Consider the following 25,281-nt stretch of genomic DNA (forward strand, 5'->3'; position numbering starts at 1 on the left):
ACCATCCCTGTGCTGACTTCCTGGTTCATTAACTTTTCGTTAATTACGAATTTTCGTTATGATGAATTTATCATTATGAGGGGTTCCCACCATCCCTGTGCTGTGCTGACTCCCTTAGTTTTTAACTTTTAGGTTCGTTAACTTTTTGTTAATTATGAATTTTAATTATGAATTTGGATCCGAAATTCGTAAACAAAATTTCTTATTTCGTACGGAATTCGTATGCATAAAAATTCATATTTCGGATTTGTACGAATGTACGGAAATTCGTAGGAATTTTCGTTTAGTACGAAACTAATCGCACATGTCTAGCAGGATATGGGAATTCCCTAACACAAACAAAAACAGCAGAAAGAGGGCGTCTGGGTCAGTGTGATAGTAAAAGCAGGTAACACTTTATTCAGATACACTTACATAAAAGTATCTTGCAAGCTGCACACAGGGTGGATGTGGATCACCAATCAAGCAGTCAGCCATCACAAGGGATGAGAAGAACGTTGTGGGGATAAGCTCAGACCTGCCATATGGAGGAATATATCCAGCAGCGTCTCCAGCTCTCACACCTGCTCTCAGAGCTAGCAAGATACCAAATCAGGCCGGGGCGGGCCGCAAAGCGTTTCCGATAAATTTATCATTTGTATTATTTAGTGTAATTAATTATGTAGTGATCATAATAGGTTATTTTATTTGAAGTCAACTTTTATATAGTTATTATTAGATTTTTTTTAACATTTATTATAAAATACTATAATTTATGTGTTACTATGCAGCCTTTCATTCGGATCAGATGCCATTTTTTATAATTTTTAAGGATTTTTTATAATGATGCCCATTTTCCTTTATTCTATTTAATATACGTTAAACTCGTTGCCCGCTGTGCTAATGGTACACTTGTGCCATGCTATGACAGCTATACGTGTTGGGGATTGGATTACAGCTAAAAAGTTAGCCCCCAGGGAGTCCGCCCTTACACCAGGTGCCCCCAGCGGAGTCCGTCCTTACATCAGGTGCCCCCAGCGGAATCCATCCTTACATCAGGTGTCCCCAGCGGAGTCCTTCCTTACATCAGGTTCCCCCAGCAGAGTCCCTCCTTACATAAGGTGCCCCAGCAGCAGAGCCCTCCTCACATCTGTGTCCCTATCAATGGAGTCCCTCCTTACATCTGTGTCCCCATCAGCGAAGTCCTTCTTACATCAGGTTCCCCCAGCAGAGTCCCTCCTTACATCAGGTGCCCCCAGCAGAGTCCCTCCTTACATCAGGTGCCCCCAGCAGAATCCCTCCTTACGACAGGTGCCCCCAGCAGAGTCCCTCCTCACATAAGGTGCCCCCAGCAGCGGAGCCCTCCTCACATCTGTGTCCCCATCAGTGGAGTCCCTCCTTACATCTGTGTCCCCATCAGCGGAGTCCTCCTTACATCTGTGTCCCTATCAGCAAAGTCCCTCCTTACATCACTGTCACTATCAGCGGAGTCCCTCCTTACATCTGTGTCCCCATCAGTGGAGTCCCTCCTTACATCTGTGTCCCTATCAGCGGAGTCCCTCCTTACATCTGTGTCCCCATCAGCGGAGTCTTCCTTGCATCTGTGTCTCCATCAATGAAGTCCCTCCTTACATCTGTGTCCCCAGCAGAGTCCCGCTTTACATCAGGTGCCCCCAGCAGAGTCCCTCCTTACATCAGCTTCCCCCAGCAGAGTCCTTCCTTACATAAGGTGGCCCCAGAAGAGTCCCTCCTTACATCAGTTGCCCCCAGCAGAGTCCCTCCTTACATAAGGTGCCCCCAGCAGCGGAGTCCTCCTTACATCTGTGTCCCCATCAGCAGAGTCCCTCCTTACATATGTGTCCCCATCAGTGGAGTCCTCCTTACATCTGTGTCCCCATTAGCGGAGTTACTCCTTACATCAGTGTCCCTATCAGTGGAGTCCCTCCTTACATCTGTGTCCCCATCAGCAGAGTCCCTCCTTACATCTGTGTCCCCACCAGTGGAGTCCTCCTTACATCTGTGTCCCCATCAGCGGAGTCCCTCCTTACATCAGTGTCCCTATCAGCAGAGTCCATCCTTACATCTGTGTCCCCATCAGCAGAGTCCCTCCTTACATCTGTGTCCCCATCAGTGGAGTCCACCTTACATCTGTGTCCCCATTGGCGGAGCCCCTTCCTTACATCTGTATCCCCATCAGCGAAGCCCCTCCTTACATCTGTGTCCCCATCAGCGGAGCTCCTCCTTACATCTGTGTCCCCATCAGCACAGCGCCTCCTTACATCTGTATCCCCATCAGCGGAGCCCTCCTTACATCTGTACACCCATCAGGAACACCTTGTTAGTTTTTTTTTTTTCACCCCATGGTTAGTACTCATTTACACTTTTCCCTTCTTGTGTGTTGCATTAGTGCACACGTCTTAATGTGTTTTGTGTTATGAATTAACATGCAGCCTATTTATTTGTTACAGCAGAAAGAGGGAGCCTGGGTCAGTGTGATAGTAAAAGCAAGTAACACTTTATTCAGATACACTTACATAAAAGTATCACTGCACACAGGGTGGATGTGGATCATCAATCAAGCAGTCAGCCATCACAAGGGATGAGAAGACCACTGTGGGGATAAGCTCAGACCTGCCATATGGAGGTATATAACCAGCAGCGTCTCCAGCTCTCACACCTGTGCGGGACACAGTGCATGTAAAATCTGTTCGTCTGCATGCTAGTCCGACAGACGAAAACCGACGCTAGGGTCTCATCTGCAATCTCATGATTGCATAGACGTGGCGCTTCCCAAAGTGCACTGTGTCCTGCGCCCGAACACAGTGCACTTAAGGACTGTTATTTTTTGGGGGTTTTTTTGTGACTGCCCGGCCACCAATGGTCCTGACAGGGGGGCAGGTTTGCCTGAAGAAGGATGCAGCGCCTCGGAAAGGCGGTGCGGCCTGCCCCATCCTGATTTGGTCTCTTGCTAGCTCTGAGAGCAGGTGTGAGAGCTGGAGATGCTGTTGGTTATATACCTCCATATGGCAGGTCTGAGCTTATCCCCACAGTGGTCTTCTCATCCCTTGTGATGGTTGACTGCTTGATTAGTGATCCACATCCACCCTGTGTGCAGTGATACTTTTATGTAAGTGTATCTGGATAAAGTGTTACTTGCTTTTACTACCACACTGACCCAGGCGCCCATTAAGATGTGTGCATTAATGCAACACACAAGAAGGGAAAAGTGTAAATGAGTACTAACCATGGGATGAAAAAAAAATGAACCATCCGCAAGAAACCGAAACTAACAAGGTGTTCCTACCAAACCCAAGCTCATGCCTGCTCTGGATATCAGCATTGCAGGATAGGGCAGGACATTATTGGTCCTCTAATGACACGTATACACGCCCAAACTTTTCGATGGACTAAGTCCGCCGGAATGAATCCATTGGATATTACGATCTTGTATGGGCTCCAGTGGACTTTTTTCCCCCAATGTCTGACAGACCTAGAAATAAAACATGTTTCAAATCTTTCCGATGGACTTGAGTCCGGCCGAAAAACCTGTTAGTCTGTATGCTAGTCCGACAGACGAAAAACCGACGCTAGGGCAGCTATTGGCTACTGGCTATGAACTTCCTTATTCTAGTCCAGTCATACGTCATCACACTCAAATCCGTTGGACTTTGGTGTGCTTGCGTGTGGTCAAGTCCGTTCGTTCAGAACGTCCGCCGGAACTCCGCCGAAAGTCCGTTGGGAAGACCGTCAGACCTAGTCCGTCGAAAAGTCCAGTTGTGTGTACACGGCATAGCAGTCCTTGTTGTCCTGAAGGATGCCCTGACCCTGCCAATGAAGTGGTGCATCTGTGCAATGTATAAACCTACTACAGCGACACTGATATTTACAAGAACAAAAGTGTGTTTAAATTGATGGGAAAATGAGAAAGCGGCTGGGGATTTCCTTAATCGAAACCAAACAGATCAGAGTTGGAGCTCAATCCTTTGTAGCTCTAGAATTCTATGTATACTGCCATAGAGAAGAGTCAAGAAAGGAAAATTACAGTAAGTATTTGTCTACAATCTTCAATTTTACTGCTCCTGAAATCTGAAGCTCAGGTGTGGAGAGAATTCAATCGAAGCATGTCCGTATTCCATAAGCGATGTAAGAATGTTTTCTTGGTAACTCCTGTACACACACCTTAATTTGCTAGAAATAAAGATAGGATGGTCTGAAGAATGTCCTACAGATACCAAGTGCATTGATAAGAAAATTCTAATTTTGTGTGTAATTGTATACGTACATGAAAATATCTGTAGAGCTATGAAAAAGAACAAAAGTATTCTTAAAATCCTACAAAAGCTCCTAACCATCAAGAATGTGTTCAAAAAGGTGAAAATAATTGTATCGGTATAGATGACTTTCATGACAACGTCATTGCAGACACACCTTAGGAAGCTCATATCTATCCTATCAGTGTGCTATTATAACCTTTGCTCATCTGACATTCATTGAAGCTGATTCAAAGGTCAAAGCAACAATAAAGTAGAGAAAGTGTATGCAAAGAAGCCCAAAAGCATTAACATTTATCAGGTAAAAAAAAATGAACAATGCACACTTGAACCAGCGCACATTAGACCAGGGGTGATCAGTTCAGAGACAGCCCAGTGGCAGGGCTAGGGAAGCTGTGGGGCGATTGCTCTCACTACTGCACAATGGGACCCGGGAGGAACCGGGGGGGCGACGGGGAAATTGCCCCTCAGAGAAAATATTACTGACTCCGAGGCTCCCTCCCTGCACCACCTCACCGCAGCAAAACTAAGAGGAAAGGCTGTAGGGGCATGAGTCCCGGATGGAGAGGTGCGCAGTACTGTAGTGCATCAGGAGACCCACGTGGAAATCACAAAATCTCCTGCCACTGTCATGGCGGCCCTTAACACTTTCATCACTGTGGTTGGCAAGTCTTACTTCTTTCCTACCTCCTCCGCACTGAGACAAAGTAGCATCATTTTAATGCGTCACCTCCTCCCAGCCACGAAGGAGGGAAGAATAGTGACACTATCTGATAGGATTACATTTCCAGGGATTGGCATTCCTTGCAGGTGCCGGACAAGTTTAAAATTTATTTATCAGAATTAAATTAAGGCAGTACTGATGGGCACAGATAAGGTGGCACTGATGGGCAAAGATGGGCACAGATAAGATGGCACGGATGGGTGGCACGGATGGGTGGCACTAAGGGGCAGTCATAGATACCACTGATAGATGGGACTGATGGGCACTGATAGGTGGCACTGATAGGTGGCTCTGATAGGTGGCACTGCTGGGCACTGATGGCCGGCACTGATGGGCACTGATGGGCCCTGGTAGATGACACTGATGGGCACGGATATGTGGCACTGGGGTGCAGCACCGTTGTTGAGGCAGATTGTGGGCACTGATGGGTGCCACTTTGGGCACTGATGGGTGGCACTGGGGGCACTGATGTGTGGCACTGTGGGCACTGATGGGTGGCACTATGGGCACTGATAGGTGGCACTGATGGGGGGCACTTTTTTATTACTGAGGTGGCACTGGCAGGGGGCAGGTGGGCACTGGTAAGCTGGCCGTGATCGGGACTGACGTCCCGATCACGGCCGCCGGTGACCGGCTCTTTTTTTTCCTCCTCGCGCTGTCAGCGCGACCCCTTGCTTCGATCCGTGATCAGGCGAGTCTCATAGACTCGCTGATCACAGAGAGCGCCGCGTGCGCCCCTCAGGGGGCGCGCAGGCCGCTCGTGCACGGGACGACGTCAATAGACGTCGTCCCGGCAAAGTAGGTCCGCGCTGTAGCCATCATTCGGCTATAGCGCGGATCCCTAGTGGTTAATAAAGTTCTGTAAGCAACACCTTATTTTCTGCCAGTGCCCCCTCCGAGACTAGACTCTGGATCTGCTCCCGACGGGACTGCTGCATTGGTCTGAGAAACAGCTGCGTCTCTGAACAGCAATTTTCAAGTCTTGCCACAGATTGTCAATTGGATTTAGGTATGAACTTTGACTGGGCCATTTTAACACATGAATATGCTTTGATCTAAAGCATTCCATTGTAGCTCTGGCTGTATGTTCAGGGTCGTTGTCATGCTGGAAGCTGAACCTCTGCTCCAGTCTCAAGTCTTTTGCAGACTAACAGGTTTTCTTCTAAGATTGCCCTGTATTTGGCTCCATTCATCTTTCCATCAACTCTGAGCAGCTTCCCTGTCCATGCTGTGTGTTCAGGGTGATGTGCAGTGTTAGTTTTTCCATAACACATAACATTTTGCTTTTAGGCTAAAAAGTTCCCTTTTTCTTTTCATCTGACTAGAGCACCTTCTTCCACATGTTTGCTGTGTCCACCACAGGGCTTCTTGCAAACTGCTAACGGGGCTTCTTATGGCTTTCTTTCAACAATAGCTTTCTTCTTGCCACTCTTCCATAAAGGCCAGATTTGTGGAGTGCACAACTAATAGTTGTCCGTGGACAGATTCTCCCACCTGAGCTGTGGATCTCTGCAGCTCCTCCAGAGTTGCCATGGGCCTCTGGCTTGCTTCTTTGATTAATGCTCTCCTTGTCAGCCTGTCAGTTTAGGTGGACAGCCATGTCTTGGTAGGTTTGCAGTTGTGCCATACTCTTTCCATTTTCAGATGATGGATTGAGCAGTGCTCCGTGAGATGTTGCAAATGCAAATGTGAACATCATGTTCTGATCTTTATTGGGGAATGCTATTTTTAAATAGAGTGTTTATGTGGTGAGTTTACACTTTTCATTGAACAGAGGTTGGTGATGTGTTCCTGCTTAGGAGATGTATGTTAGCTTGGGGGGCTGCAAACTCTGCAGGGCTCCAACACACACTCGCTGCTATTCCAACCCTTCACATATTTCTACATAAACTTCCCTCCTGGCATTCAACTTTGCCAGCTATTGTGCTCAGCTTACCACCCCAAACTGATGTTCCTCCCTCAGCTCACCTCTCTCCCTGCATGTCCTGTGAGCAGAATAGCTCCTCTGAGTTCTCTCATCATATGGCACTGAAGATAGAGGAGGGGGGGGGGGGGGGTTCAGCGGGACAAGAGCAAGTATGCAGGAGACTGGGGGGGGGGGGGGGGGTGAGAAGACAGAAAATCAGGAGGGGCCGGCAGGGAGGAGCGCATCACAAGAGGTCTGACTAAATACAATCTCTTAGCAGCAGGGACCTGATCTACCCGTCAGCCAGCTGTGATTGACAGGTAGATTGAAGCAGAAGCTGTCATGGGGCCCTCTACTGGCAATGCCTGAATGGTCAGGTGTGCGGCATTTACTATTGCGAGCTGTGTCGGCAGCTATTGGTGTAGCACCTGCCACACAGCTTGCATGCTTCAAAGTCTTGCAGGACATGGCTGCTAACAGGAATTGAGTTCCTATTGTGGAAAAAGTAAAGGAACTCCATTCCCATGCATTCCTGCATGACTTGAGCCTTGAACATACATCTCTATAAGAAGGCCTGGACAGCAGTAAATCCATGAAAGCACTCTTAAACTTTCCTAATCTAACAAAAATTAGAAAACCGTTTTTACCTTGATATAGCCCTAAAATAATCTAAATATGTTCTAACTGGCAATATACAGGGTAAAATGGCAAGCAATTAAGGCTTGGTTCACACTGCTGCAACCTGAAAGTCTTGCGACTTACAGTGCGACTTTGCCAGGTGACTTCAGCGTGACTTCAGCGCGACTTTGGCGCGACTTTGAAACAACTTCAGAGAATGTCTGTGTAATCTTCCAAATCACATCAATTAGGATGAGTATCCGACTTGGACGCAACTTCCGTTAAAGTGTATGCAAGTCAGATAGAAGTCGCATTGAGGTAGTACAGGTGTCTTTTCTAAAGTCTGAGCGATTTCAGTAGTGCTAATTAAGACAGCGCTCATTGACTAAAATGGGGTTTCATGTCATGCGACTTGGGGTCTCCCAAGTCGGATCCCAAGTCGCAGCAGAGTGAACGGAGCCTATTGCTTTCTACAACCCCACACACTTTTTACCCATGGATCATACCTAAGAACGGTGAATCATTCATGCAGTACCTGAACAAGTTCATGTGGCATCCCAGGCGTAGCTACCAAAATGCACCCAAATTCCCCCTTAAAAAAATGTGTATATTGGCTAGCCCACTACCCAATGACAGTCATAGGATTACCACCTTGGGGGGGCTGTTTATCCCAAGTTTCTAATAAAGGTGCAGGGACAGCTGTGACACAGATAGTGAAGCCCTATTGATTACACTGGGAGAGCCATTTTCCTCCGAGTGTAAAAAGTCATAGATGTGTATTTTGACAGACTGGTCTTGCAGAGGGAAGGAGACAGCCAGGAAATGAAGGCTTCCGTCACAGCTGCACTCTTCCCACCACAGTGCCCAACAGAGGTGACTCTCCTGCCTCTGGAAAGGGCTGAGCTTAAATGAGTGTGATGTCTGAAATGTACAGATCTGTTTTCTGGTGCACAAGTTATATAAACAACCACAGAAACAGGTTTGGCAGACCTCAGACCACACAAGAAAATATCTTGCATTTCAAGATGACGTAGAACTTTGCAAAGTCCTGCTACGGAAGCATTCCAAGCTGTTCTGTGCAATACTATAACCAAGGCAACACAAATAAATGTGCGTGTTCAGTGCAAAATTCACTTCTGTCACCCCACTCCCTTCAAGGCAATTTTGTATGATTATAACCTAAAAACCGGGGTATCTGGCGCTACCTATGATTAAGTAAAAATTAGATAAAGTATAGAGTAGAAATACAAAGTGAGTATTTTTATAGTCCCTAAAAATACCAGCAATCTCATAAAATGCGCTCTATATCTCAAAGGCCTATATCAGATATCCTATTCCCACACTAATGGGAATATTAGCCTCTATCAGGGACAAGGTTCAATAATCCCAAAGACTGCTGAGCGCCAAGAGCTCTATCTGATTTAACCAATGTGAACCCCTATGCGACTTTAACAATAAAATCACATAGATAATCTTGGATGTGGCCTGGTCCGGAAATAATACGCACTTGTATCAGAAGGACCTAGACCTCAGCTTCCAAAAGGTGCTTATGTGCAAAAATATATAGAAATATGTGATATGGTGCTCACATGTAACTTATGTCAGAAATCGCATAGATGTTGGTGCATGTGAACTCATGCAGCAACATCTCACCCTCACGTATAAGCAAATCTACTAAAAGTGCAAATGTGTAACAGATTAAATCAAACATACAAAATGCGTGTGCCTATATCCGAAGTGAATCAGAATTATAAAGTTCAAATTATTGTAAACATAAGCTCCAAATCTTCCTAGTGAAATATCCAACCACAAAAAATATATTGAGTAAGACTGAAAAATAAATAAAATGATTAAAAAATAGAAAATATTCAGAATCTAGATAAAAAAAAAAAAAAAAAAACAAGTCTGAAAACAAGAAGAAAAAAAGCACAAAACAAACAGGCACCACACCCTAGATTGAGGTGTACCGTATATACTCGAGTATAGGCCGACCCGAATATAAGCCGAGGCCCCCAATTTACCCCCAAAAAAACTGGCAAACTTATTGACTCGTGTATAAGCCGAGGGTGAGACATGCCTGTCCATCCCTGTGTGTGTGTCCGTCCATCCCTGTGTGTCCGTCCATCCCTGTGTGTCCGTCCATCCATCCCTGTGTGTGTGTGTGTCCATCCATCCATCCATCCCTGTGTGTGTGTGTCTCCATCCATCCATCCATCCATCCCTGTGTGTGTGTGTCTCCATCCATCCATCCATCCATCCATCCCTGTGTGTGTGTGTCTCCATCCATCCATCCATCCCTGTGTGTGTGTGTATCCATCCATCCCTGTGTGTGTGTGTGTCTCCATCCATCCATCCATCCATCCGTGTGTGTGTGTCTCCATCCGTGTGTGTGTGTGTGTGTGTGTGTGTGTGTGTGTGTGTGTGTGTGTGTGTCCAGCCTACCTGTGTCCCGAGCCTTTGTCCCGAGCCTCCGTCCCGTGTCGTGCCTTGCCTTCGTCCCGTCCCGTCCCGTCCTGTCCCGTGCCGTGCCTTGCCTTGCCTCCGTCCCGTGCCCTCTTCGTCGGCGGCCATTGTAAAATTCAAAAGCCGCGCCTCCTCCTTCGCCTGTGATAGGCGGAACACTGAATTTCCCAGCAGCCTGTGTTCCGCCTATCACGGACGTCGTATCATCCTCGTCCGTAGTACGAGGATGAGACGATGCCCGTGATAGGCGGAACACAGGCTGCTGGGAAATTCAGTGTTCCGCCTATCACAGGCGAAGGCGGAGCCGGAGGCGCGGCTTTTGAATCATAGAATGGCCGCTGTCTGTCTGCTCGACACGCTGATCGAGCGGGCAGACAGCGATGACTCGAGTATAAGCCGAGGGGGGCACTTTCAGCCTCAAAAAAGAGGCTGAAAATCTCGGCTTATACTCGAGTATATACGGTATATAGAAAAGACCTAGAAATCATAGGCCAAAAACCCTATCACAAAGTGTAAATGTATATTACAGATCAAAAGTCCATATATAAAAGGAAAAAAGAAAAAATGAAAAAAATCCAAAATATAAAAATGTATGGATAAGTGTACCACACCACCCTTAAAAAATATATATAACCAAAAACCAAGAACCACAAACATTAAATTAATATATTAAATGTCCATTGTTGAACAATCTTCTATTGTGCAAGTCCAAAAATTATATTCATAAGGTGACTTTTGTGCTTGCTGTATATCCTTCAAAGTGACTTCCGTGCTCACCCACAAGGTTCCCCACTCACCAGAAAGATGCACCCCAGCTGGGGTAATTCGCCTTTAATCAGCCTTTTAAAATTCCAGCTCCTTGCCCATGTAATCCTTCACATCCAGACGGGGGTTCCGTTTATCCCTCATAGGAAAAATATAAAGTCTCCATAGTGTAGTATGTATGTACTTGAGAAAAGCACTAATGGTTTATTTAGGCAAAAACCTGTTTATTTCCACAAAAATGTATAAAAATATAAAAAAAATATCAAAACAAGCTACGTATAGCATATATATGTATATAAAAAAATATAGTCCAGGACTCCCACTTTCTATAACATCCATGGGTCAGTGACCATCAGAAAAATCAGAGAGCCCACAAGCAGATCAAGATATGAGTTGGGAAATATAGAAATACATTTTTAACCATAAAAATGAAAAAATAAAGATAAAAAAATAGCGCTAAAGACGTCTATGACGAAACGCGTTCGACGGAACCACGCACACTACGTCACTTCCGGGTCGGTTTGAATGGTGGAGTGCAGATGACACGCACGCAGCGCATCCACTGAGCGAACCCTGGAGTATTTTAACATATGCTATGAAGGCGAAATATATGGCCCTACCCTAGGGGAATCTACAATTGCGGTTTGCACACGGGATAGTCCTGGAATTTAAAGGTCACCTACAACTAAGAAGGCTCACTAACTAAAATTAACTATTTGAGTTTTCCTATAGTGAAGTGTGACCATAAGTAAGAACTGATCCTGATCCCTTTGGGTTGGACAGCCATTTGTGCAGCTTTTATTATTTTTTACTTTTTTGATTTTTATGTTTATTTTTATTTTTATATATTTTTTTATCTTTATTTTTTCATTTTTATGGTTAAAAATGTATTTCTATATTTCCCAACTCATATCTTGATCTGCTTGTGTGCTCTCTGATTTTTCTAATGGTCACTGACCCACGGATGTTATAGAAAGTGGGAGTCCTGGACTATATTTTCTTATATACATATATATGCTATCTGTAGCTTGTTTTGATATTTTTTTTTATATTTTTATACATTTTGCGATTTCTGACATAAGTTGCATGTGAGCACCATATCACATATTTCTATATATTTTTGCACATAAGCACCTTTTGGAAGCTGAGGTCTAAGTCCTTCTGATACAAGTGCGTATTATTTCCGGACCAGGCCACATCCAAGATTATCTATGTGATTTTATTGTTAAAGTCGCATAGGGGTTCACATTGGTTAAATCAGATAGAGCTCTTGGCGCTCAGCAGTCTTTGGGATTATTGAACCTTGTCCCTGATAGAGGCTAATATTCCCATTAGTGTGGGAATAGGATATCTGATATAGGCCTTTGAGATATAGAGCGCATTTTATGAGATTGCTGGTATTTTTAGGGACTATAAAAATACTCACTTTGTATCTCTACTCTATACTTTATCTAATTTTTACTTAATCATAGGTAGCACCAGATACCCCGGTTTTTAGGTTATAATATTGTGAAAACCCTGTTTGGGGGTTTTCTTTGGTGGGGGGCTGCAACCTGTCTATCCGTAAAAAAAAAAAATTCCACCCATTTTCCCCTCTACCTGTGAATAAGTAGCGCGGTTTCCCTCAGAATTTATAATTTTGTATGATTAAGCCCAGTGGGTGAAACATGTTAGAGAGGTGGTGCTGGGGACAGGACCATGTGCTTAAGCTTGTCGGCTGATTATAAGTGAAGTATGGCTAAAGCTTTTTGGTCATATCAGCTGAAGGTGGGCTAAAGTCCACTGTCCGCTGACGACACAGAGCTCCTCCAGACCTATAGAGAATCTGGACAATAATGTTGGGATCCACCCAGATTCCTGTCCAGTGAGTGCTGGAGGGGCACAGCAGAGAGTCGTGACTAAGAGTCACCTCTCTCTGCTCAGAGCATACCTGAGAACTGAGCGATCATAGGTCACGTAATCGCTCAGTTCTTGGACTTGGAGGTAGCAGGCCTAGCTACAGAATCAGACCGATGCTGCATCCATGTTCTGTAGGTGAGTATGAATGTTTTTTCCACGTCCTGACCTTCTCATTTAAAGATTAAAGTTTTGCCTATGAAGACAAAATCTTTGTGTGGCTTTTCTTTTGGATTTTACCTATTTCATAATAGGTTATATTTATTTGACATGGAGTTCCCAAGAAATTTTCATTGTGCAGATTTGGAATGCCCAGGGCTGCCAAGCTTGACTACAATATCTTCCTTGTCATCTATTAAGCATATACAGCTCAGACTCCGCTTCATGAGAAGACCCATTCACAGTTTGTCAACATCTTCACAGGATTTTTGCTTAAAGAATAACTAAAGGCAAAACTTTTTTTGTTTGTTTTTGGATAGAGTGGAGAGGGATTGGAATGCCTGAAAGTTTTTATTGCTCTCTATGCCCTAAAACCCACAAATCTTGCAACCTTCTGTCTAGTGCAAAACACTATGGAGTGAGCGAACGGTGAAGCCAACAGGCCCTCGTATCATAGTAATATCGGGATCCGAAGTTTAAAAAAAAGCCATATGTATAAAAGAACATACGATCTAATGCTCTCTGCGTTGCATCTTTAATAGTATAAAACAAATGGAATTGCACTTACAAAATATCGCACTCCAAGCCGAGTGCTAAGCATAAGTGCAATTCCGTTTGTTTTATACTATTACAGATGCAACGCAGAGAGCATTAGATCGTATGTTCTTTTTTACATATGGCTTTTTGAAACTTTGGATCCCGATATTACTATGATATGAGGACCTGTTGACTTCACCGTTCGCTCACTGCATAGTGATTTGCACTAGACAGAAGGTTGCAAGATTTGTGGGTTTTACCGTTCGTTTACTGCATAGTGACCTTTAATAGGTCGTAGGTTGGAGGTGAGAGGCCATCCATTTATGTGGTGAAGGGATCACTGAATATCAGACCTATTAATCTACATCTATCCACTTGCACCTTTTCGGATTATGGACTCCCATAGATTATGGACATTTAATATTTTTTGCGCAGCACTGTTTATATATTTTTAGTTATTTGAGGGATTGATTGAATTTATCTTGAGTGTCTGCTTGCATTAGCATTTATTGTATATATATATATATATATATATTAGCGCTGAATATTTTATTTATATTAAGAGATAAAGATTGCCTGGTGAACTTTGGGCAGCCACACAGTTAGGTCCGGTTCACACTGAGGCAGCACGACTTACAGCGTGACTGTCTCAGGCGACCTGAACGCGACCACTGCGGCGACTTGCAAAACGACTTCTGTATAGAAGTCAATGCAAGTTGCCTCAAGTCTCCCCCAAAGTCGTACAGGAACCTTTTTCTAAGTCGGAGCGACTTGTGTCGCTCCGATTAGAATGGTTTCATTGTACAGAACGGGACGCTACTTGTCACCTGACAAGACGTCCCAGTGTGGACCGACCCTTAAGGTTTCTGGTAAGCTCCATTTCAGGTGAGTATAACCTACTACAAAATTGTTCAGAGCAAAGAATGGGCCAGAAGTTGATACTGCACCTTAGGCCTACAAGCGCTTATTTTACCTGTGATGTTTAAAAACACATCAAGTAGTTTTAATATAATTGGTGTTGTTTTAATATTAGCTCTGCATTTATCCAAAGTAGACACTCGCTTTTTCCACTAACAGTAGATCATTCTTTTTCAAGGGATTGCAGAGTGAGAACTTAAGGGTTTATTTTGTCTGCAACTTTTAATACCCTAGCCTTGGAATGTTAAAATATGCTTAAAATGCATTTAAAACACAAAAACAAAATATGTGATGTGGAAGCTTACCAATCCCTATATGTGGTGGCTGCTTAGTTTTCTTTTTTTTTTTTTACCTTTGTTTTCATCTGATGACCCTAACAGCAACTAATTTCCTGTCCTAGAGTGACAATACTCACTTACTTTACTGTATCTAAGAGCGACCAGTGCTTCCAACCTAGGCTGCTCTCCTGTTTTGGACTATAAACGCACTCCATTTTCTTGTGTCTATTACCTGAGTGGGTTTGTAGTTCACAAAAGATAAGTGGTGATTGCTGACAATATTGTGTGAGATTTCAGATCAGCTCTGTTCTGTCTCTCCCCCTTCCCACTCTAAGCATTGTAAGGCCCCTTTCACACATTCGGACGGTATGTCCGTATTTCATCCATCCGTTTGCGGAAATACGGACATACATTCATCCCTATGGGATAGCGGGTGTCTGCGGATGAGCATCCACAGACACCCGATTTCATCCGCCTCCGCAACAGTCCGGTTCTGCAGACGGAGGAAAATCCTATTTTTCTATCCGTCTGCAGAGCGGATCGGACGAACACGGACAGACGGTCCGTGCTCATCCGATCCCCATAGAGGAGAGCGGAGATCTGACAGGGCGGTCCCTGCACAGTGTGCGGAGACCACCCTGTCCGCAGCCGGCTCAGCGGGGACATTGGAGCGATCCCCGCTGAGCGAGCGGATCTTCACGGGGCAGATCATTACTGATCCGTCCCGTGTGAAAGAGGCCTAAGTGTGATCTCTATAACTGTTACAGTTGTAGTGAGATAGCTACAATTTACAATCTCAGCAGCATTGGCAGACTCGACTCGATCTAAATGACCCCTTCCAAATTGTAGAAAGCTTTGAGTAGATCAGCTTGGTCAAAAAATCATAGTAGGTCCAGTTCCAGTGGCGGAACTGCCGCCATAGCGGCCCACGTGGGCAATATGGGGCCCGCAGCCGAGTAGGGCTCGGTGAGTCAGCGTGTAAATAAGCGGGCGGCGGGTGAGCCACCAAGCTGCACGTCCGCTCGATGCTCGTACACTCACACTGACTGTGTGAGCGGACGCAGCTGGGTGGCTTGGCGATCAGAGGAACGGACTGACAGGAAGCTGCCAGCTGGGAGGCTTGATGGGTGGACTGGCCAATCAGCGGGTGGCAGAGCAGAGAGATGACATCATCTCTCACTGCACGGCACCCGCCCTGCATCCTGGCAGTTCTGCTCTCACTCAGGTAGCAGAGAGATAATGTAATCTGACTGACTCAGAATGGGACACAGGAAGTGACAATCCCCATTCCCCACCTTAGCAGGAAAGTGACAATCTGCAACTTGTGGCAGGCGATGTGGCAAGTGGACAATCCGCAATGTGTGGCAGGTGACGTGGCAGTGACAATCCGCAACTTGTGGCAGGTGACGTGGCAAGTGGACAATCCGTAATGTGTGGCAGGTGACAGTGGACAATTTGCAACGTGTGACAGGTGACGTGGCAAGTGACAATCCGCAACTTGTGGCAGGTGACGTGGCAAGTGGACAATCCACAATGTGTGGCAGGTGACGTGGCAAGTGGACAATCCGCAATGTGTGACAGGTGATGTGGCAAGTGGACAATCTGCACTGATTGACAGGTGACGTGGCAAGTGACAATCTGCAACTTGTGGCAGGTGACGTGGCAAGTGACAATCTGCAACGTGTGACAAGTGACAATCTGCATCTGGTGGCAGGCGATGGTGGCAAGTAACACACTCGGGGCCCCCACTGATTCTACACTATGGTGAGTTGAACTATTTAATTTTCTATAATGACCCATACACACAATTGGAACTTCCGCCAGCAAAAGACTGATGAGAGCTTTGGGTCGGAAAATGCCACCGTGTGTATGCTCCATCTGACTTTTGCTGGCTGAATTTCATATGCTTAAAAATTCATATGTCGGATTCGTACGAATTTTCAATTTGTAGGAAACTAATCGCACATGTCTAATACTTATAATTACAACCCAAAACACATTCTGCTACTCCTTCCAAGTAGGGTGATACCACAGATTATATGCCAGACATTGTTTCTTGTGCATCACACAAATCAACCAATTGTATCAAAACCAATGTACCCGAATAGTCACCTCTATACGAGTGGTCAGGTAATATAGCTAAGTGTAGCATCACCTATAGCAGTCCCCATTCCTATAAGCGAAGTGAGCATAGCCTAAGTGAGCCTAGCCTAGTGATGCATGGCTGCCCCCTGGATTGCCATGTTCACTGGTCAGGAATTACAGAAGAAAAAGAGAACAAAATAGTTCCTGTGGTTGCAGGTGTGTACTTGTCTGTAGGGAATGGCTGGGATTGGTGTCTCGCAAGAAAACAGTCAGTTGGACATGCAGATGGGTCAGTTGAGGCGGAAGGCAGAGACGTGCTCACTAAACAGGCAAAGAGTAGGAACCAGCAGCAGGCAGAAATGTGGTCAATAAACAGACGGGGGGGGGGGCATAAAAGCTTGTGATTAAGCCTTGGTTTGACTACCCTTCAACTGTTACCCCCTTTGGCTGCACAAGCTAGGGTTGGAAGTATACACATGCTGTGGCTACAGTGGTTTGCCAAGAATTATACCCCCTGTATGCCCTCCAATTGCATCCATTTAAGTGTATTGGGGCACTTGTGCGGGGTCCAAGAGGATAAAGCAGGTGGTGAAGAGGCAATACAATGCCTCCTCACTGCCTGTAAAAATGCCATCTGTGTTTGGATCACTCTTCAAAGAGCACGGCACATGTGAATGAGTCCTTATGGTGATACTAAGACTGGTGTGATGGTGATCAGGGATGCTGGGACTGGTGTTGCATTGGTCAGGGAAACTGGGACTGGTGTTGCAATGATCAGGGAAACTGGGACTGGTGTTGCATTGATCAGGGAAACTGGGACTGGTGTTGCATTGATCAGGGAAACTAGGACTGGTATTGAATTGATCAGGAACACTTGGACTGGTGCAGCAATGATCAGGGACTCTGGGACTGGTGTGGCAGTGATTAGGGACTCTGGCACTGGTGTGGCAGTGATCGGGGACACTGAGACTGGTGTGACAGTGATCAGGGACACTGGGAATGGTGTGAAGGAATCAGGGACACTGGGGCTGGTGTGGTGGTGATCAGGGACACTGGGACTGGTGTGGCATTGATCGGGGACACTAGAACTGGTGAGGCAGAGGGGAAGCTAGGACAGGTTTGGCAGTGATCAGGGACACTGGGACTGGTGAGGCAGGGATCAGGGACTCTAGGACTGGTGTGGTGGTGATTAGAGACACTGGGACTCATGCAGCAGTGATCAGGGACTCTGGAACTGGTGCGGGAGTGATCAGTGACACTGGGACTGGTATGGCAGTAATCAGGGACACTAGGACTGGTGCGGTGGTGATTAGGAACACTGCGACTGGCGCACCAGTGATCAGGGACACTGGAACTGGTGTGGTAGTGATTAGGGACACTGGGACTAGTGTGGCAGTGATCAGGGACTCTAGGACTGGTGTTGCAGTGATCAAGGACACTAGGACTAATGCGGTGATGATTAGGGACATGGGGACTGGTGCAGCAGTGATCAAGGACACTGGGACTGGTGCAGCAGTGATCAAGGACACTGGGACTGGTGCAGCAGTGATCAGGGACACTGGAACTGGTGTGGTGGTGATTAGGGACACTGGGACTAGTGTGGCAGTGATCAGGGACTCTAGGACTGGTGTTGCAGTGATCAGGGACACTGGAACTGGTGTGGTGGTGATTAGGGACACTGGGACTAGTGTGGCGGTGATCAGGGACACTGGGACTGGTGCGACAGTGATCAGGAACACTGCTACTAGAGTGGCGGTGATTAGGGACACTGTGATTGGTGCAGTGGGGGTTAGGGACACTGACTGGCTACACTGATATCAGAGTTGCTGGCCATTGTACATGAACAAAAACAATTCAAAAACAGAATACCCGAGTAGGAAAAAGGATCACCCCTTTGTGTCAGTATTTTGTTGAACCACCTTTTGCTTTAATTACAGTATTTAGTCTGTTGGGATATGTCTCTACTAACTTTGCACATGTAGACATTTGTGTAATATTTGCCCACTTTTCTTTGCAGAACAGCTTAACCACTTCAATACCGGGCACTTAAACACCTTCCTGCCCAGACCAATTTTGAGCTTTCTGCGCTGTCGCACTTTGAATAACAATTGCGCGGTCATGCTACACTGTACCCAAATGAAATTTTTATCATTTTTTCCCACAAATAGAGCTTTCTTTTGGTGGTATTTGATCACCTCTACGGTTTTTATTTTTTGCGCTACAAATAAAAAAATATTTTGTTTCAGTTTCAAAACTTTGTAAATAAGTAAGTTTTCTCCTTCACCGATGGGCACTGATGGGGCTACACTGATGGGCACTGATAAGGTGGCACTGATGGGCACCAATGATGTGGCACCAATGAAGTGGCACTGATGAGGTGGTATTGATGGACATTGATATGTGGCACTGATAGGTGGCACTGATGGGCACTGATAGGCGGCACTGATGGGTGGCACTGATGGGCGAAACGGATGGGCACTGATAGGTGTCACAAATTGGCACTGATAGCTGGCACGGATTGGCATGGATGGGCGGCACAGATGGGCATGGATAGGCAGCACAGATGGGCATGGATAGGCGGCACAGATGGGCATGGATGGGCACTGATAGGTGGCACGGATGGGCACTGATAGGCGGCACAGGTGGGCACTGATAGGCGGCACAGGTGGGCACTCATAGGCGGCATTGTATTATGTTATACTGTACTAATGGATGCCAATCAGTGCCAAACAATAATGCATGCCAATCAGTGATGCCCATTGTGGGCACTGATTGGCATCCATTATGGCACTGATTGGCATCCATTGTGGGAACTGACTGGCATCCCTGGTGGTCTAGGGAGGATTACCTTTTACTGGGCATCCCTGGTGGTCTGGTGGCGTACCTGGCGGTCCAGTGTGGGCATCTTCGGGGGGGGGGGGGGGGCTGTGCTGATAATCGATCAGCACAGACCCCCCTGTCAGAGGAGCAGCCGATCGGCTCTCCTCTACTCGCGTCTGACAGACGCGAGTGAGGAAAAGCCGATCACCGGCTTTTCCTATTTACACTGTGATCAGCCGTGATTGGACAGGCTGATCACGTGGTAAAGAGTCTCCGTCGGACTCGTCAGACTGACACCCCGCAACAACGATCGCCGCGATGCGCGCCCCCGGGGGCGCGCGGCGGCTCGAAATCCTGATCACGTCATATGACGTCCGATCAGAATTATGCAACCACTTTGCAGCCGTCAATTGCCTATAGGGCGGGCGGCAAGTGGTTAAGTTATATTTGGTGACCATTTGTGGACTGCATTCATTCCACCGATTTTCAATGGGGTTTAAGTCTGGGTTCTCAGTCATGCAAGGACATTCACTTTTTTCTCCTTCAACCACTGATTGGTCATTTTTGCTGTGTGCTTTTGGGTCACTGTCATGTTGGAAAGTAAACCTTCTTCAAACTGACAAATTTCTGTCAAATTGCAGCAGATTTTCCTCAAGAATTTGATGGTAATTTGTCCCATCCATTTTCCTTCTATCCTGACAAGTGCAGAGAAACACCCCCATAACAGGATATTACCACCTCCATTCTTTACTGTAGGAATTGCATTATTTGGATGTTGAGTTGTATTGGATTTCTGCCATTTCATGGCTTAAGGCCCATACACACGAAATGAAAATCGGATGGAAAATTCTTGCAACAAGCTGTCTGCCGATTTTCAGATTGTTGGTACGGTGCTTTCGACAGTCGATTTTGCTTTTTCGCCAGACAAAATCTGGATGTGCGGACTATAACATTTCTGTCAAATGTGAACTCAATGTCCGATTTTCATTTCATTAGTATGGTTTTCGTACAAAAAAAAATCGTAAGAGCAAGACTACGCACGCTCAGAGATGAAAGAATACATACAAAACTATTCACCACATTACTTCACTTCTGACGTTGTTGTCTGTCGTACGAAAATTTTCGTATTGTAAGTAACCTCTTTCGACATGAGACTAGCATGCAACAAAAAACTGTTCGTCTGAAAAGTGTACGAGGCTTTAGAAAATCTGTGGAATGACTTGAAGACTGCAGTCCACAAATGATCACTATCACATTTAACTGAACTTGAGCAGTTCTGCAAAGAAGAGTGGGCAACTGAAAAGTCTAGATGTTAATAGAGACATAATCCAACAGACTAAAGGCTGGAATTAAAGCCAAGTGCTGTCCAACAAAATACTGACACAAGGGGGGAGGGGGGGATCCTTTTTACAACTCAGTGATTCTGTTTTTTTATTTAAAATTTTTCTGACATAATGGTGTTATATCTTTTACTTGGATGTTATAAGTTACAGTAGTAAACACAGCTGGATAAAACAAAAAATTTGTCTGTCTTTAATTCAGGCTGCAAAACACCAAATGTGATTATTTTAAAGGGGGTGATTCTTTTCCATACTTACTGTAACTCCAATGCAGATGTGTCTTATGTGCACCACAACGCACAGTAATGCATTACCACGAAATGTTGTGCTCTGCATTAGAACAAATGCATATCTGTTTTTTTGGTCTGTTCCTTTACATTATAATCCCATTCGATATGCACAACACAATGGGGGTTATTTACAAAAGGCAAATCCACTTTGCACTACAAATTGCACTGCTAGTGCACTTGGAAGTGCAGTCACTGTAAATCTGAAGGGAAGATCTGAGAATGAGTGGAAGCTCTGCTGATTTTAGTATCCAATCATGTGCAAGCTAAAATGCTCTTTTTTATTTTCCTTGCATGTCTCTCTCTGATCTACAGTGACTGCACTTTCAATGCACTTTCAAGTACACTTGCAGTGCACTTGTAGTGCAAAGTGGATTTGCCTTTAGTAAATAACGCCCAGTGTGCGGTAACACATTAATGGACTGTGCAAGAACACATAGGTCTGCATGAGCCCTAAAGGAACTCCAACGAAGAACAAGGGATGCAGCACTGGTACTGACTATTCAGCTTTTTTCATGGTTTGTAAGCCTGGCATCAGGTAGAGTTTTCCCCCTATATGGATATAGATACTTAAACTTTACTAAAACTAAAAGTTTTTTTCTTAGCAATAGATAGAGTAGAAAGGGATTAGAACACATACCAGTTTTTTTATGCTGTCTTTGTCCCCGTTAGGAACATTCACCCTTTCTACTTGTCCTGGCAACCAGTACAGGCATACCCCACTTTTAAGTACAAAATGGGGTTTATTTACTAAAGCTGGAAAGTGCAAAATCAGGCTCACTTCTGCATAGAAACCAATGAGCTTCTAACCCCAGCTTGTTCAATTAAACTTTGGTAATAAAACCTGGAAGCTCATTGGTTTCTATGCAGAAGTGAGCTGATTTTTCACTTTCTAGCTTTAGTAGATAAACACAGTTGTGTACTTAAAAGTGGGGTATGCCTGTATCACTGAGAGTGAAGAAAGAAAATCCCAAATTTTGGGTTGTCACCAGGTCACTAATAATTCCCTTAATTTGAAGGGATTTCCTCTCCCATTTTGGTTGTAGGATAGTAAAGGAAAATCTCTCCAATGAGATACAGATGGTAAAAAATGGCAGAGATTATAATCCTCCTTACTCTACCCAAAAAAAAAAGTTTTGACTTTAGTTCTACTTTAATCCTTTAGCATGAAGACTAATCAGGTTTGTCCAATTAGGTTTGAAAAGAAATGGTGTGTTTAGTATTTGCTTGTGTTGTGTAGTACTCAATTGGCTGCAGGTTAGCATATATTTTCAAATATTACATGTCATGAAATGTACGTTATCCGTGTTTGATGGGACGTGCATGTAAATATTTGATGTGTAAGTATTTTTGGACTGCTTTCCAAAAAAGGAATGGGATTGGCAACTCTGACGTATCGGGAAGATAAGCCAAGCCTTTGACACTTGTGTGTACGCAGTCTTATACGGAATATTTTTGCATTGTTTAAATCTATTACGGTTAATCTAGCACAATGTTTACTTAAATATCACTGTCACTCCTATGGTAACTGTTTCTCATGACTACATTTTTGTTCACCTAATCCTGCTGTCAGTGTTCTCCTCTGGATACTTTGCGTCTTCTACCTATACATTCTATTCTAGTTTTACTCTCCCACCTTCCAGATTTCACAGTCATTACATATTTACACAACTACATCTAATACTCTTTTAGAGTCTTTTTTCCCCCCCTCCTCTTTGTCAAATAGTGTTCTTGTAAATCCACATAGCCCACGCCGGGCTGACCTCCCTGCGTTGTATCCTAAGGTCTCCTTAAAACCTTTGTACCTAAATAAAGTCACATACCTGCTACACAATCCAGAATCCCCAACATGACCAAAAGGGCCCATTCCTTCAAGATACTCATGGCTACATTACGATCTTCTTCCTTATGACCAGGTTTTTTCACATCTACAAAGGATTTCCTGACTACTAGGTAACCTCTCTGCACCTGAGCTCACTGTAGTACGCAATACTAACACGCCTATGTGGGAAGTTCCCCTGGGTGTAAACTTTCATATGTGTAACTCTTTCCTGCCAGGTCCCCTACAGAGTCATTGACACACTGCTTCATAGTGATTAGTAAAATGTAACCAGCTACATATTCTTCAATAATAGTTTTCACGATGCTGACAGTACTTTAGCCAATCTAACATATTTATTATACATCAATTCTTCTTTCCTGCGATATTTATCATTTTTCCAATAAAAACAAAACAAAAAAACACGTATTTAATAATTATAAGTATAGCTGTGGAAATTAAAGATTAATTCCTCGATTAACCTCCCTGGCGGTATGATTCAGTCTGGATTTAGGTGCTGAAAGCGGTACAATTATTTTGCATGGAAATTTGGCGTTTTATATTGTAGTCCTGTAATTCTTAGGAATAACTCTCTTAAATCTCTTCAAACCAGAGTCTAGCAGACATCCCGGGTATGATAAAGTTTATAATATAATAAATAATAATAAAAATTATTCAATAATGTAATCTAAAACACCTAAAACACTGAAAAAGGGACACTTTTTGGTTGCTATGGACAATCTCCAAATTTCAGGCAGAAAAAACAGTATTTATAATATAAAAGTGCATGAAGGGCATTGCACAGACCACTAGGGTCAAAGGGGTGTGTAATTTTTAATACAGTACTGTAATGAGTAGTAGTAATACTGTACAGTAATCTCTAGCAACCAATTAACAAGCAGAAATCATTTGCTGTAACCTTTAGCAACTAATCAGTGAAATGTGTGCTGAAACCTTTAGCAACCAGTCAGTAAGCAGTAATGATATGCTGTAACCACCGGCAGCCAATTGCAATTGCTGCCTGATCTCATATAGTAAACTGATTTTAAGTCTAGCTGCTATTTATTGTAAGTCTAAGAGCAGGTGAAGAATGAAATGGGGGTCTGGCAAGAAAATTATTGCCCAGGGTCCAATCAATATTAACCACTTGCCGCCCGCCCTATAGCAAATAGACGGCGGCAAAGAGGTTTCATAATCCTGACCGGACGTCATATGATGTGATCAGGATTATGAGCTGCTGCGCGCCCCCGAGGGCGCGCATCGCGCCGATCGTTGTTGCGGGGTGTCAGTCTGACTCTTTACCACGTGATCATCCGTGTCCAATCACGGCTGATCACAGTGTAAATAGGAAAAGCCGGTGATCGGCTTTTCCTCACTCGCGTCTGTCAGACGCGAGTAGTGGAGAGCCTATCGGCTGCTCCTCTGACAGGGGGGGTCTGTGCTGATCGATTATCAGCACAGCCCCCCCGAGGATGCCCACACTGGACCACCAGGGACGCCACCAGACCACCAGGGATGCCAAGGACAAGGTATGCCACCCTAGACCACCAGGGATTCCAGTCAGTGCCACAATGGATGCAATCAGTGCCCATAATGGATGCCAATCAGTGCCCACAATGGGCATCACTGATTGGCATGCATTATTGATTGCCACTGATTGGCATCCATTAGTACAATATATTATAATACAATGCCGCCTATCAGTTCCCATCTGTGCCGCCTATCAGTGTCTACCCATGCCCACCTGTGCCGCCTACCCATGCCCACCTGTGCCGCCTACCCATGCCCACCTGTGCCGCCTAACCCATGCCCACCTGTGCCACCTATCCATGCCCATCCATGACAATCCGTGCCAATTTGTGCCACCTATCAGTGCCCATCCGTGTCGCCCATCAGTGCCACCCATCAGTGCCGCCTATCAGTGCCACATATCGGTGTTCATCAATGCCACCTCATCAGTGCCACTTCATTGGTGCCACCTCATCGGTGCCCATCAGTGCCGCCTTATCATTGCCCATCAGTGTAACCCCATCAGTGCCCATCAGTGAAGGAGAAAACTTACTTATTTGCAAAGTTTTGAAACTGAAACAAAAAAAAACGTTTTTTTTTCAAAATTTTTGGTATTTTTTTATTTGTTTAGCAAAAAATAAAAAACGCAGAGGTGATCAAAATACCACCAAAAGAAAACTCTATGACCAATTGTCATTCAAAGTGCGACAGCGCAGAAAGCTCAAAATTGGTCTGGGCAGGAAGGTGTTTAAGTGCCCGGTATTGAAGTGGTTAAAGATGGCCCTGACATGGATGAACAGTATACTGAGCTGTATAAGTGCTGCACTATATTTTCTGATATGTAAACAAATAAATCATTTTGTATGCAGACCAACTAATTGGCTGACCAACTAATTGATTGTAAAGA

General features: G+C 44.8%; 1 protein-coding gene across 2 annotated transcripts in view; it reads right to left on the reverse strand.

Annotated features, from left to right (window-relative positions):
* IFNLR1 (interferon lambda receptor 1) overlaps positions 1–23,026 on the reverse strand; it is an 80,874-nt gene extending 57,848 nt beyond the window's left edge. For both annotated transcript variants that reach the window (XR_013274517.1, XM_077481842.1), the window contains exon 1: positions 22,870–23,026. Coding sequence is in view for 1 of the 2 variants with exons in the window: in XM_077481842.1 (XP_077337968.1) it covers positions 22,870–22,930 (61 nt within the window). In the remaining variant the exon portion in view is untranslated. The remainder of the gene's footprint in view (positions 1–22,869) is intronic.
* Positions 23,027–25,281: the final 2,255 nt, after the last annotated feature.

This window comes from Lithobates pipiens, unplaced genomic scaffold, assembly GCF_037356315.1.
Source record: "Lithobates pipiens isolate NorthernLeopardFrog02 unplaced genomic scaffold, aLitPip1_a1.2 Scaffold_16, whole genome shotgun sequence".
NCBI classification, from domain to species: Eukaryota; Metazoa; Chordata; class Amphibia; order Anura; family Ranidae; genus Lithobates; species Lithobates pipiens.